Source organism: Saimiri boliviensis, chromosome 16 (assembly GCF_048565385.1).
Source record: "Saimiri boliviensis isolate mSaiBol1 chromosome 16, mSaiBol1.pri, whole genome shotgun sequence".
In the NCBI taxonomy this organism is placed as follows: domain Eukaryota; kingdom Metazoa; phylum Chordata; class Mammalia; order Primates; family Cebidae; genus Saimiri; species Saimiri boliviensis.
The window spans coordinates 60,834,830-60,850,333 of NC_133464.1; the positions used below are offsets into that span (position 1 = coordinate 60,834,830).

Consider the following 15,504-nt stretch of genomic DNA (forward strand, 5'->3'; position numbering starts at 1 on the left):
ATCACTATCTTGCTATATGTCTGAAATGTTCTTTGTCCCCTTTTTCCTCTTCATCTGCTTCATTTTGAATTATTTCTTATTATACCATCTCCTCTCTCATTGATTTATAGACTACAACTCTTTGTTACTTGAGCTGTTTCTTTAGAGTTTACAATGTGTCTTTTCTTACTGTCTACCTTTAAGTAATATACTAGTTCAGAAATATGTATTAGAACCTTATAACCATAAATCTGCAATTTCTCTGGGATTTTTGCTATTATTATTGTATATTTTACCTTTACATGTTTTAAACCTCACAATAATTGTCATCACTTTTTAGAGGGTTGGAGGGGAGGACAGGGTCTCTAATGCCCAGGCTGGAATGCAGTCAGGTGATCTCAGCTCACTGTAATCTCTGCCTCCTGGGTTCAAGTGATCCTCCCAACTCAGTCTCCTAAGTAGCTGTGACTACAAGCACGTACCACCACGCCTGGCTAATTTTTGTTTGTTTGTTTTTTGGAGAGATGGGTTTTACCATGTTGCCCAGGCTGGTCTCAAACTCCTGAGCTCAAGCAATCTGCCTTTCTTGGCCTCCCAAAGTGCTGGGATTGCAGGCTACCACACATGGCAAATGTTAACATTTTTAGGTTAAATAGTCATTTGTCTTTTAATCTGTAACTATTACCCACTACTAATGCAAAACCCTCCAGAGTACTCTACTGAATGCCTTGTGAATTATCAGGCTTTCTGTTCTCACTAGTGGAAAAAGGCTCTTGTTCTGACCCTGTGTGAGCTTGGATACTGTTCTATACAATCTTTTTAGTTGGCTCTTTCCCAGCCCTGGGTACTTTCTTTAAATGTATATGTTTATCAGTACTTTGCTGAACACTTAGGGTTTTCAAGTCTGACAGCTTTAAGTTATAAATTACTCACTCACCCAGACTGGAGTGCAGTGGCACAATCACGGCCCACTGCAGGCTCCTGGGCTTAAGTGATTCTCCCACCTCAGCCTCCAAAGTAGCTGGGACTACAGCTGTGTGTCACCATGACTGGCTGGCTTGCTTACTTACTTATTATTTAGTAAAAATAAGTTCTTGCTATGTTACCCAGGCTGGTCTCAAATTCCTGAGATCAAGCAATCTTCCCACCTCGGCCTCCCAAAGTCCTGGGATTATTAGGTGGGAGCCACACAGCACCTAGCCATACTATAAGCTTTTAAATTACAAATTACTACATTTTGGTTTGTATCATTCTCATATGCAACTTAGTTTCTGAATAAAGTTGTTTAACCCTTTAGTGTATAATGATGCATATTTGCAATAACAAAATTTTTAGCTTTAACTGTTGCTAAAGGTATTCATAAACATTCCAATTTTGCTTGGATGTTGTACATTTCATCAGTGATGTACTGTTCATGAATTTATGCTCTGGGGTGGAGAATTCTGTAAATGTCTATTAAGTCCACTTGGTCCAGAGCTGAGTTCAAGTCCTTAATATCCTTGTTAGGGGCCGGATGCGGTGGCTCACACCTGTAATCCCAGCACTTTGAGAGGCCGAGGCAGGTGGATCACGAGGTCAAGAGATCGAGACCATCCTGGTCAACATGGTGAAACCCTGTCTCTACTAAAAAATACAAAAAAATTAGCTGGGCATGGTGGCACGTGCCTGTAACCCCAGCTACTCAGGAGGCTGAGGCAGGAGAATTGCCTGAACCCAGGAGGCAGAGGTTGCAGTGAGCCGAGATCACACCACTGCACTCCAGCCTGGGTAACAAGAGCAAAACTCCGTCTCAAAAAATAAATAAATAAATAAATAAATAAATCCTTGTTAATTTTCTATCTCGTTGATCTAATATTGACAGTGGGTGTTAAAGTCTCCCACTATTATTGTGTGGGAGTCTAAGTCTCTTTGTAGGTCTCTAAGAACTTGTTTTATGAATCTGGGTGCTCCTGCATTGGGTGCATCAGTTAGCTCTTCTTATTGCATTGATCCCTTTACCATTATGTAATGCCCTTCTTTGTCTTTTTTGATCTTTGTTGGTTTAAAGTCTGAAAAATGTGGAACTCTTCATGAATTCGCATGTCATCTTTGCGCAGGGGCCACGCTAATCTTCTCTGCATCATTCCAACTTTAGCATATGTGCTGCCAAAGCAAGCACAAATTTATTCTATTTAAATGTTATAGTATATTTTGGTGTAAGTTCAATAACATTTTTATATATAGGGCAGTGATTATAGCCATAGTTTTATAGTATAATAGGTCAAACCACATGAAATTGCCACTGAGGTAAAAACCTTTAAAATATCAACAATTTAACCTAATGAAAGTATTCATATACTTACAAAGAAATTAATAATTTACACAGACTGTTAACAACAAATGTACTATAACTTATTTATCTTAGTCTTCTCCAATCCCATATCCACTGGGAAGAAGGAAAGGGTAGTGTGGGTAGGATGGATGGGCCTCACTCTTTTATGCCCGCTAAGTGAAAAAAGATTTAAAAGGGAAGCGAGCATTCAGAGCCACTGTCCTTAACCTTCTTAGTCAGATATACTAAATTTAAATTTAATTCAGCATTTAGGAGATACAGTCCCCATTCTTCCACTAACAAATTATACCTTAATACTAACATGAAAATCTTGTTAAAATAGACTTCAAAAGAAATCTTGATCAAGAAGATACTTCCAGTCAGGAAACTATGGAAACGAGAGAGAAAGAATTGCTTCCAAGAAACCAACCCCAATCCCTTAAAGGACTGATAGTGTGCACATAGATCAGATTTTCTCTTTCTTTTTTGAGACAGTTGCCCTCCTGTTGCCCAGGCTGGAGTGCAATGACAAGATCTCGGCTCACTGTAACCTCTGCCTCCCAAGTTCAAGCAATTCTCTGACCTCAGCCTCTAGAGTAGCTGGGATTACAGACATCCACCACCATGCCTGGCTAATTTTGTATTTTTAGTTGAGACGGGGTTTCTCCATGTTGGTCAGGCTGGTCTTGAACTCCCAACCTCAGGTGATCTGCCCGCCTCAGCCTTCCAAACTGCTGGGATTACAGACATGAGCCAGCCTTTTCTTTTTAAGTAACATCTCCTTAAGTTCCACATATAGCTTTAGGTGTCTAGTGTCTGTGGAGCACAAAGGCTACCCTTTAGAGCCAAAAGGCAACTACACCTGGGACAATCCTGTTTTCACCTCCAACTATTTTACAGTTTTTTTTTTAAGAAGTATTATATAAAACTTTAGTTTTTGTATTAGAGATTAACTTTGCTCTTATAGAACTTCAAATTCTTGGTTATATCTACCAGTGTGAATTTGAACTGAAGACTAAACCTGCAGTTTCTGTATTTTTTCTGGCCACAGTAACACACTGGCAACTAAATTCACAACAGAAAGCCTCTAAACATACTCATCTTCCCTCACCTTCTTTTAAAAAAAATCTTCCCAAAAGAAAGAAAAAACAAAAAACAAACAAACAAACAAAAACTTCCTTCTCTTTATTTTCCTCTCAAGCTTCTGATTTCTCTCTTGACCTCTATCATTAACTGTCTTAAAATATTAAGTTCTTAAGATAAGTATCAAAACATCCATATATACGGGTCTTGAAAACAATTATATTCAATATCATAACTTGAAAAGGGTTTTTATAACAGAAACTCTAAAATAAAAAGCACTTTGTTTTGTTTGAGTTATGGTTATAGAGGTTACAAATCACTAGTACAATTCTCACTTTTTTCACCTACTCGAACACAGCTTCAGATCTCATACTATTCTGAAATTGCTATTTCTAAAAACACCAATGACTTCAGACACCAACTGGGAAGCGTCTGCAAGTGCTATTAAAAATTACACAGGGAAAACAGACATAAATCAAAGCTGTCCACCTAGAGGAAATGGTCCTAATCAGGACCAATCACAACAAAGCCTCACATGTGTTGTTGTGTTTGTTACATCACAAAGGCTGTACTTGCTTATATCTGAAAATATACATACAAACATTATTTTTAACTCTTTCCTGATCCCTAATCCAACTTCTATTTCTAGAGCTAATGACTGTGGTGCACCCTTCCAGTCTTTTTCTCTGCACTTACCTGTATATTAGGTTTTCTGGTACTGGGTGCTACATAAAGTACATATACTACTTTTCTGTACTGTATTTGTGTGTGTGTGTGTGTGTGTGTATGTGTGTCTCTGTGTGTGTGTGTGTGTGTGTATGAATTGTGTCTTTGTATATGTATTATATTGTATCTTGCCCTTTCGTGTAAAATATCTTGAGAAGTACATCTATATCTATTTCATGTTTTTTCATTAGGTTTCCTGGGATTGGGTGTTACATAAACAAAATTACATACCCTGCTTTTGTATAATTGTATTTGTGTGTATGCATGTGTATGAATTGTGTCTTTGTGTATGTATTATACTGATCTTGCCCTTTTGTGTAAAATATCTTGAGAATTTCATCTATACCTATTACATGTTTTTTCATAAGTATCTAATATTGTAGTGTAACAGCACACCATAATTTAACTGTTCTAATGATGACCTTATTATTTCCAGTTTTCCTTCATACATTTCCTCCGCTGCATGGAATAATCATGTAATACTTTATTTATTTATTTATTTTTTGAGACAGAGTCTCACTGTGTTGCCCAGACTGAAGTGCAGTGGCACAATCTCAGCTCACCATAACCTCAGCCTCCCAAGTAGTTGGGACTACAGGCGCCCGTTACCACACCCTGCTGATGTTTTTTGTATTTTTAGTAGAGATGGGTTTCATGTTGGCAAGGCTGGTCTTGAACTTCTGACCTCGTGATCTGCCTGCCTCAGCCTCCCAAAGTGCTGGGATTACAGGCATGAGCCACGGCACCCAGCTCTGCATGGAATAATCATGTAATACTCTCCATGAACATATGATAGTATTTCTGTATTACAGACATAGAAATAAGACTTCTGGTTCAGGAGAATGTACATTTAAAATGGACAGATACTGCTAAAATTTTCTCCTACAAAGATGATACTATTTATACTCAGCTCAATAGTATCTATTCAAAACGTAACAGGCTACTAATATTTCTACCTCTATAAATTTCCTGCTTACATCCTTTCCCATTTTCTATCAGTTATCTTTTTCATATTGTATACTTTGAATGTTAATTTTGTCTATTACATGTGGAATATTTTATCCCAGTCAATTGCTTGCCTTCCTTATTAAATGGCATCTAAGTTTGATGTCTCACTTAAAAGGCCTTCTCTACTCAAAAATTTTTTATTTATCGACATTTAGTCCACCTGGAACTTAGTTTTGAGAGTGTCATGAAGTGGGTACCTATCTTTACTTCAATTAGACAGTCAATTGTCCCACACATTTTATAGACTAGTACTTCCATTAATCACTCATTTATCCTACAAATCTTTATCCATGAATCGTCTCCTGAATTTATTCTATCTGTTTGATCAGGATGCCTGTTCCTACTCCAAATTCTTATTTTAATTGTCGTTTTATAACGTTTTGATCTTTGATGGGGATATTCCCATTTATTATACTTCTTTTTGAAATTTACTTAGCCATTCTTGTGCATGCTCCCTTCTCAAAACTTGAACCATCAGTTTAACAAATTCCATTTTTAAAATCCTGTTGAATTTTTTATTGGAACTATATTGACTTTACAGAATAATTTAGTAAAAGCTGACATTTTTATAGCATTAAATTGACACATTCAGGAATATTCCTCCATTCAGTCACATCTTTTTGTAGTTTCCTTCACATAGCTATTACACATTTTAAAATCTTAAGTATTTATAATTTAGGCTGCTACTTCTTATTGCTGTATTTCATAGTTGGTTATTGTTGATATATAAGAAGGCTAATAAATTTTCTAAGTTTATCTTAGAGCCAATCAGCTTACTGAAAATTTTTTAACTCAAATCATTTTTGGTTGATTATCTGTATTTTTTCGTTATTTGTATTTATTTGTATTACATTTATTTGTATTTGTAAGCAGTCACATTAACTCTAAATAATAATAGTGATACATTTTCCCCCGTTATTTATACGTTAAATTATTTTTCTTGTTCTTAATGTATTGCCTAAACTTCTGGACCAATGTCCTGTTCCTGTCTTTTAATGAAAGTGCTTCTACTATTACTCTATGACATTTGGTGATAATAGTATCTACCGTAAAGAGTTGTTGCAAGGCTTAAGTAAAGTGATACATCTGAAGTTTTTTGCAACAGCACCCAGAACATAGAAAGTGTTTAATACCTAGTAATCATACTATTTACTGAGTGCCTTTTACTTGTCAAGCACAGGGTACACATGCATCATTGCGGAGGTCAGCAAACTAAGGCCTGTGGGCCAAATTTGGTCTGCTGCCTATTTTCATAAATGAAGTTCAATAGGAACAAGGTCATACCCATTGTTTATCATCTATCCATGGCTGTTTTTGTGCTTCTACAGCACAGTTTAAGTAGCTGCAACTGAGCCCATATGGCCCATAATACCTAAAATATTTACTATCTTCTCCTATATTAAAAAAGTTGCTGACTCCAGCAGTACTGGTCAAACTCAAGAAGTTCATAGTTGAATGGCTGACTCAGACGTAAAAAACATATATACACTACAGTATGATATATACAATCCAGATACTCTGCGGGTATTATGGAAACACTTGACAGTTAAGTACTAAAAGACAGGAAGGACTCACACAAGTGGAAAGACACAAGACATATTTTAATTATTTAAAAATAGGTATTTATTTACATATTATCTCTTATCCCATTCTGTAAATTTCTAAAGGGAAGGGAGTGTGACATTCATATTCTAAGTAGGACATTTTAAATGTTCAACAAATGACCAACAGATGAATAAATGAATGGTATGCAGAACGCCTGAGTGACTTAGGCATGTCTGTCAAAGTTCTAGATATAAATGTCCTATGGCAAGCATCTTACTTGTCATGATAAATAGGATCTATCTTTTAATTCTTACATAGCCTATATTAGGAGACAGCTACTATTACTACTACACTGTAAAATGAAAGAACCCAGGCTCATACAGGTAAAGTAGCACACTCATGTTTCTATGCAGCCAGTATAAGCAGAAGTCAAGAAACAATCCTATGGCTGCCTAATGTGAAACATATTTTCTACACTATACTACGAAGTTGTAAAGAGGTAGGAAATGATGACACAATCAACACAGTATGGACTCTCACAGACAAAGGAGATTATAATTAATGCAGCATGAATTGTGCTGTGATTTTAATTTCTGAATCTGGAGAATGATTTGAATAATTCATGTTTTTTAAATATCCTGGAAGCAGCCTAAAAGATGGTTAGAAGGGCAGTTGCCCTTACATTTTCCCAAAGGCTACTCTGTCACATACATTAGGCCAGTTTTAGTAAGATTCAAGCGATTAAAAAAATTTGCTAACATACTATGGCATTTAAGGAATACCAATTTGAAGCATCAGGAAAAGCTGGTCCTAACAGTTACTAAAGAAACAAAACAGTACTTCCTAAACTATGAAGGTATTATGTTAAAATGGCCTTTCTAAGTATATACTGCAAATGAAAATATTACATGGAAAAAAATCAAGTCATAAGAACAAAGACATAATGGAGAATATCTGTCTTCAGAAAACAAAAATAAATTAGAAAATTTAAACATAACGAAATTACAAATTATGAACTGTTTTCACTTTTTATTTAAGCAAATCTTAAGAACTGATTTTAAAGTAAATGAAATGACTAACCTTCAAGTTATGGCTCAACAAAAGCAGTTGTTGTATATGACATACACTTCTATGAAGCAAAGCATGTAATTACTTTCTAATAGAAGTCCAAACTGTGATTTGAAATGTATTTAAATATCTGTTTAGAACCCATAGAGAAGTAGGAAGATTTTTTTTTTTTGCCTCCCAAATTATATGTCTGTAGGTTTAGAAGACAATATACGTAAACCAATTAAAGTAATCCCTCACCGAAGAAGTAGATAGTGAAGAGAAATTATTTAACGTTTAAAAAGTTAAAATATATATTAAAATATGGATTCTGAAGAAAGGAAACAGATAAAACACCTTTTTCCCAAACATTTCTGATAGAGGCTAATTAACATACACAATCTAATTTACCAAACTTAGGTAACTTTTTACACCAAAGCTTACTTCAAAGTATACATCATACTTTATATTTCTAGCAACTAGCATGTAAGAGATCTCAAGAAGTGAGGGAGGAAGCAATATGGAAGTCAATCAGAAGTATAGTTCATCTGTAAAATGAGAATACTGCCACATACCTGGTAGGTTTGTATAGGATTTTAAAAATAAGCAAGTATAGGCCTAAAATTCAATGAGCTCAACAAGTGGATCTTATTGCTACTGATACATAAATAGTCTTCCCCTTGAAAAAAAGAAAACCATAAGGAATGTACTTTTTGCATATTTTTGCCCCACTATGGAAAGAACAGCTGAAGTTGTTTGAAACAGATCAGTCTCCCTTGCAAAAAGGGACAGAGGCACTGGATATGGACTGTACTGAAAGATAAATAAGAATGGAAAGTTTTCATATGCATTCTTTTGCCAAGAAAGATGTTAAAACTTTTGAGTAAACTCAATGTTTACTGGAAACATACTATGTTTACAGAACTTCGAAGGATAAAGCTTGAACTCTGGTCCCTTTTTAAAAAACAACAACAACAAAAAGGCTGCATTGCTTCCAATACAGTAGTATTAATGTAAGCACTTTTGTGATATGTACTTTAATGCTTTTATGGTTTCCAGCATCTCTGTGGGTCCTCACAATATCTGTGAGGAAAACAGAATAGGTATTACTCTCTATTTTAATGATTAGAAAGCCAAGATTGCAAGAAACTAACCCAAAATCATATAGCTAATAAGTGGTGAAGCTGGAACTAAGAACTAGACTTTTGAGTCACCATCCAAGGTACTTTATCTCTTGTTTAGCAAACGGGAACAGCTGGAATGGTGAAGCTGTTTCAAGCATTTACAAAAAACAAAAACAAAAACGAAAAGAGGGAGAGCATGAATTTCTTCTTAAAATAAAATTTAAAAAGTAAAAATTGTATTAAGTAGCAATTTATACAGGCTGTTACTTAGTACAAAGGATTTATATTGCCTTAAAAATTACGGTAGTGTATGTACTTACTAAGTATGAAAAATGCTAATCACAAATAAAAGTACAAAAGTTAAGTTTCATGATTTTGTTTGCTTGGTCTTAATGTTTTTAACAAGAAGAAAGAAACATAATTGATTCTATCCAGGTAGAGTCCCATCTTATACATCTGTACTTTTTCCAGCACCTAATACTAACCCTGATAAACAGAACATACTTACTAATGCCTGCTTAATGAAAAAATGCTCTAATGCTGTATTTTTGCTCTTTGGATGCCACAAAAAATAGAGTAGCCCCAGCCAATTGATTTGTGCAGCCACAGTCTGAGGCATCACTATTCATCTGGTAGTGGCACATGAAACATAGTATATTCAAGGAAACTGAACTGCCTTAGAAATACATATCTACATGTTTAGAAACTTCAGAGAGATGTTTCATGTAAATTACTTTTCAAAATAGCCCATACTTATCCTTTAAATCACCATAGCTTATCTTAAAATAATCTTAATCGAAATATTTGTAAAGAGATTTTTAGGTCTTTCTTCCATGTAATGTGCATATGATAAAATCTTTTCTTGATGACCCAAGCTCATCAATGTGAATATCAATTATCAGACTGTTTCATAACACAGTGATTTTTCCTGGAATAGTGCAGAATGTCCAACTGTTTATCCCTTTATTAACTCATTCTAGGCTACTTCTAAAAACAAAGTTCCCTACAGCTTGCTCCCCTGTTGTCACTTACAGACCACCAGCACCCTAGACAAAGTTTTTAAACTGCCAGCTGTGTTTTAAAAAAATGTAAAACCAGCACAGGCAGTTGATATACCTAACCTTATACAAATTCTAAATCAAGCCACTGTGTAGCTATTTTCACTGTAGTAAGGCCTGACTCAAAGGCTTTTCATCTTTCACTTCCTAATTCTGAGACCTATTCTAGGCTCTTGTTAGAAGTCTGGCCACAAAACAATTACAGTAGCACTTATTTCTGCCTATTTTCTTTTAGTATAACGTAAGGAAAAACAGATACATGATAGGCCTACAATGCACCAAACAACCATATAGACAAGATGACAGAAGACATTTCACAGTATGTGCTATATGGACAATTACTTTGCCAATTATACCTAGGAATCAACAAACTAGGCCCCCTGGACAAATCCAGTCCACAGGTGGCTTGTTTTTGTTTGGCTCTTGAGTTAACAATGTAAAATTTTACATTTTTAAAAGATTATTCAAAAAAGAACATTCAACAGAGACTGTAAATGGCCTGCAAGACCTAAATATTTAATTATCTAGCACTCTACAGAGAAAGTTGGGCGACCCCTGATCTAAGCCATATAAGCAAACACATTTAAGCGATCCATTATACATAAAGCTTAAGCTATTAATATGACAAAGCTGAGGTATAGTTCTTTTAGTGATAGGTTCCTAATGATACAAACTGTCTAATGTTTCTAATGATACAAAATAGCTCTGCATATTTTCCTCTTCTGATGCCCTGGTGTTTAAGCTAACATCTGGACCTAACTTTCTTTCTTTCTTCCTCCCAATTTCTGTGTTTGGATGCTATCCGACTACTTATTCTACTACTACTTCCAACTCTGCCTGTGAATCTCTTTTGGAAAGCCTTTCCCTTTGTTATCTAAATCCATTCTAGTTTCCTCTGACTTCCTCCAGATGCCTTCCAAGATTGTTCTAGCCCTCACTGGCTTCACTTCCCTTTAAATTCCAGTTGGTATCACACAACTTAATAATACCATATTAGATTTTCTGCTAATGATACTATTAGTTTAGTACCCCCAACTAGTTTGTAAACTACCTGAAGGAAGACATCACACTATGTTTGTATCCCCACTTTAATAACATCATAACACCTTGTAAACACATGCCATCTCCCAGGTGTGTTTCTCAAATCTTGGAGGAAAAAACAGCCCAAGGACTGGTAATGGGTGATAATTGATTGGAAACATCGAAAGACGACACCCGGAAAGGAACTTGATGGAAGTCCATAGGCTATAGGGCAAACTTGAAAGTATATATTAAAGACAAGCAAAATCATGATAGTGGGAGGACAGAAAGGTAAAAATAAAAATACAGAAAGAGAGCACTGGATAATTCTCTGAAATAAGACCAAAATATTAAGAAAATTATAAAAGCTCACAATACACGTAAAAGTCCAAAATTTGCCTTTCAATACTAATGGCCACTAATTTTCTTTTAACGAGTAGCTCTTGAAATTAATACACATGGGGGCCATATTTCTTGTTTTGCAATGTGATAAACTGAAGCAGTAAAAGGCTCAATGGGATAAACATGCACCATATTCTAAACCTTTGGAATTACAATATTGTGAATTTCTCTGACGTCTACTAGCCATTGCTTAAAAACAAAAAATGAGAATCACCAATCACTCAGTTATCTGGTTAATAAAATTGGAAATAATGTGCATATCCCTACATCATTCTCAAAGACACGATCTAGATTCATTTTCATTCAAACATGAACTAAGAATGTTCAAAAAAAAAAACCCTTTTGAATACTTCATTAAATTGTATTTTAAAAATACAAGCAAACTGAAAGATGCACAAACCTTGGATGTTATGAACATTAAAAAAATACAAATGTTTTAAAACAGTAAATATTACTAAAAATGGATAAAGTATAAATTAAATGCTCTTTGCCTAAGTAAAAGTATAAAAAAACAAAGAGAATATGAATCATGCATTCCCTCTTTTTTTATGGGGTTTTATAGGATCTCTCAGCCTGTAGCTATATCTGGCTGGTCAGAGAAGAGGAAGAAATTTTTAAATTAGTAATAAAATATGCTTATTATATTGCAGAAATGTGACTAGTAAAGAGTAATTATTAAATGTGTGTTAAAATAAATCAGGTCTCAATTACTCACACGGAGAAGTGAAGACACTGACATCACCAAAAGAAGGTAAGCCTAGAATCAGTTTTTTTTTAATGCTTATCATTAATTTGGGAGACACTAATCATCTTTATAACTATGCTTAACTGAGACCAGTGTTAAACAGGATTTTATTTTTCCTGAGCATTCAATAATTTGGAGGATTCAGACAAAAGGGAAAAAGGGAGTTAATTCAGAAGCATACAGGTGGCTAACGATAGCCAGTCTAGAATAAAAAAATTTCCAGTTAACGTACACATAGAAAACAGATGATCTATGAAATAAAACAAGACAATATAGTGAAATTAATTGTGGTAGTGCTGAAAAATTTAAATATAAGATTTAATATTAACATTTTAACAAGATGTTTCTCCTGTCATCATCCCTTTTTCCCACTAACTGGTCTTATTAGATAGCAAGAACTACCAGTGGGCTACAAAGCTAAAAGCAACATTTTAGGTTATATTTTACAAAAGATAGAGTAAAAATCCTTCATCACTGTTTTCTGTTAGGCCCACCATCTGTCTCAGTGAGCACCTTATCTCATCACTTAAGAAAAATTAATTCAACCAAGAAAATAACCAAAAGGCAGGGGATTCAACTCACTTGAACATTTTTGTAGGTGATACAAGATGACAGGAATCACAGAGTTAGTAAATACACAAAAACTAAGCATTTATCCAAACGTAAGATCAGAACCAGCAAACTCAATTCGTTTCTGCCTAACATATGGCTCAAACTCCTGAGTGGCATATGTTTAGTACTGGAGCTGGTAACAGCATGGTGATAAAATGTTATAGTAAGAGTTCAACTGTTATTTCATTCCTACAATACAAAAACACACTTTGGTTTCAAGAACTAAAAGCACAGACCACAGTAAGTAGCAAAATACGTTGTTCAGGTTTTAAAACCCATAGAGAACACATGAGGATTATATTGTAAAAAGAAAAAAAAAAAAAATCTCATCAGCCTGTGGCTCTTATTTAATAGATGGTCAGACACAAAGGTGTCCAGAGAAACTTACCCAAAATCTCACAAAAAACCTCGAATTCACAATCCCTAGCACCGCCAGCAAACCACATTCCTCCTCTAAAATATCCCAAGGCTTGTAACTCCAACAGTTGAATAAAAGAACAATTAACGACCACATCCACTAAAACAGCCCCTCTTCTGCTCGCAATTTGACAAAGAAATTATCTGTTCATTTTCCTTTACCTAACACATGACGTCGTTTCCAAAGCCGTGTCAAAAGTTCGAAGATCCAAGCTGTTAACCCGGGCGAGGACTGCAGCCCGGAGTCCACCTCCCGACCGAACAGGTGGTTAACTCGCCCGGGGAGAGGAACTGCCAGGTACTGGCAGCAGCCACGCAGGAGCAAACACAGAGGGCGGGTTTTCGAGGTTTTAACCCCACGATGAGCGGGGAAAACTCTCTTCAGAAAAGCATTCAACTTCGGCCGATGCCGGGCGGCCAAAGCCGAAGGCGCGGCGGGTGCTGGGCGATCCCAGCGGGAGGATTCCGCCCCCGCCCCCGAGCCCTCTAGAGCTACGCGGCGTGCGGCGGGGAGGAGGCGGGGGACAGAGAGGAGTGGCGCCCGCGCACCCGCGCCGCCTCCCTCGTGTTGGATGCCGCCTCCTTTCGGGCGGGATGGCGCCCCCAGCCGCGCCCCCGTAAGCGCGTCCCGGCGAGGCTCGGCCCCAGCAGGTGCCCGACAAGTTGACGGGTCTTGTCCCCGGCCCCACTGCCCCTGTGCCCAACGGCGCGCCCACATAAGGGAGTGGGCCGGGCCCCTCGACGGGGCCGAGCCTGGGAGGGTGCCCGCGCCCTCAGTCCCAACCTAACGGTTTCCGCAGCGCCTGATCCGGGGCGGGACGGGGTTGGGACGGTTCGGCGTCCCCCGCCTTTCGCGCGGAGGGAGTGCCCGCGCTCTCACCTCCGAGTCACGCCGTTCTGAGGCAGAAGGCGGCACCTCCGGCGCCTCTCCTCAGGGTTCCCGATCGTTTTGTCTCTACCTCAGCTGCAGCGTCAGCTCTCGGGGCCGCCGCGGCCGCCGGCGCGCTGACTGTTGGGGTTGTTTCCCGGCAGTGACGGCGCCGCCTCAGCCCCGCTCTTCGCTCCCTCTCCGCGTAGCTCCCGCTTTCTGTTTCACCCGAGGGACCACGAACGCCGCAGCCGCCATGCTTACTACGGAGTCGAGAGGAGGAGCCCGCAATCCGCGCGCCGAGTGCGGCTGCGCGGGCCCTGCGCCCTCGGCCGGCCAGTACTCCGAACTCCAGCCTCGCGCCCGCCACGCCGGGGCTCCCTCACCGGAACGCTGGTCCCCGCTGAGCCGCCGGCGCGTGGCGGCCAAGTGGCCGCGTTCGGTTCCCGGAGCGCCCACACTCTCTCGGGCTTCCGGCTTTCTCCCGCGGCCCGGCTGCGCCTGGCTCGTGGTAGCGTCCGCCGCGGCCAGGCTCGGAGCCACACTCAGTAAGTGGAAGTTCATGAACGTTCCTAGAGCCACTAACACGATTCTCAATTCCCCTTTCCAAAGGCTCCCCTGAGACTCACCCTGTCAGCCCCTTTCCGAACTTAAGGCGGGCAGGTGCTTTAAAAGACACTCCCCCCAAGGACTAGGAAACCTCTGAAGTGGCCTCAGAGGTTTCTAATCCCAGATACTTAGAACCCGGGATCTGGATAGCAAGCAAAGATATTTAGCTATTTACTCCGTTGAAACGTTGGAGGGTGGCTTCGTCGTCTCTTCGCCAGCCAAATCGCGTGGAAAACCACGACCCCAGTTTTTACAACCGCGCCAAGACTTACAAGTGAGCGCAGCAGCGACTTCCTGGAACCTCAGGCCGTGGAGGGTGCTGCAATAAGGCCTGAGGGCGCTGACTTAAGGTCGCCCCCGGAAGACCTGGGGCGGGGGTAGTCCTTGGACCGGGGAGTCCTATCCCAGCAACTGTCCTTTCAGAAATGGTGATGGCTGTAACCAAGCTGCATGTCTGGGCTTTATTTCAGTCTATTAATTATGTGATCTTTAAAAATAGCTATATTTAAAAAGGAAAACTTTCACAGAGATCTCTTTTAAATGTGCTTATTCTTTATATTCTTAAAGAATACAGTGGTTAATGAAATCCTTTGTTGATGACTGACCCTCAAACCGATACTCTGGCCATATGTTTAAGTCCCAAAGGATTGCTGAGATGTATAGAATCCGTACTTTGGTGCTTTCCCTTTTTTCCTCTTTGGAATGTTCTCGTCACTTCTTCTAAAATCTGTCACTGCTTCTCGTCTCCTCATCTGCCTCTGTCCACTCTGATTCTTCCTTTTATTCTTTCTGCTTTACTGTTTATTTTTTTACTCTTTTCTCCTTGGCTGGTTTTCTCCGTGGCTCGAGGTGAAGATTGATGGGATCGTTTATATCCACATCCATCTAATGGGAGGTTTCTTTTCTTCTGGCTGTAAATAGGGCAGTGTGACTCTATATCAAGTGGTAAC

The 15,504-nt window shown here is 38.5% G+C and overlaps 1 protein-coding gene and 1 non-coding gene across 4 annotated transcripts in view; both read right to left on the reverse strand.

Annotated features, from left to right (window-relative positions):
• The window catches only part of FNDC3A (fibronectin type III domain containing 3A), a 185,670-nt gene extending 171,628 nt beyond the window's left edge, over positions 1 to 14,042 (reverse strand). The window contains exon 1 of one of the 3 annotated variants that reach the window (XM_003942224.4): positions 13,958 to 14,042. Coding sequence is in view for 1 of the 3 variants with exons in the window: in XM_074387675.1 (XP_074243776.1) it covers positions 13,049 to 13,174 (126 nt within the window). In the remaining 2 variants the exon portion in view is untranslated. Of the gene's footprint in view, positions 1 to 13,048; positions 13,567 to 13,957 lie in introns of those variants that run through there. The other 2 variants (XM_010330079.3, XM_074387675.1) reach the window with 2 other exon arrangements.
• On the reverse strand, positions 2,031 to 2,137 carry LOC120365786 (U6 spliceosomal RNA). Its single transcript, XR_005580637.1, has one exon. It is a non-coding gene; the product is annotated as a U6 spliceosomal RNA (small nuclear RNA).
• Positions 14,043 to 15,504: the final 1,462 nt, after the last annotated feature.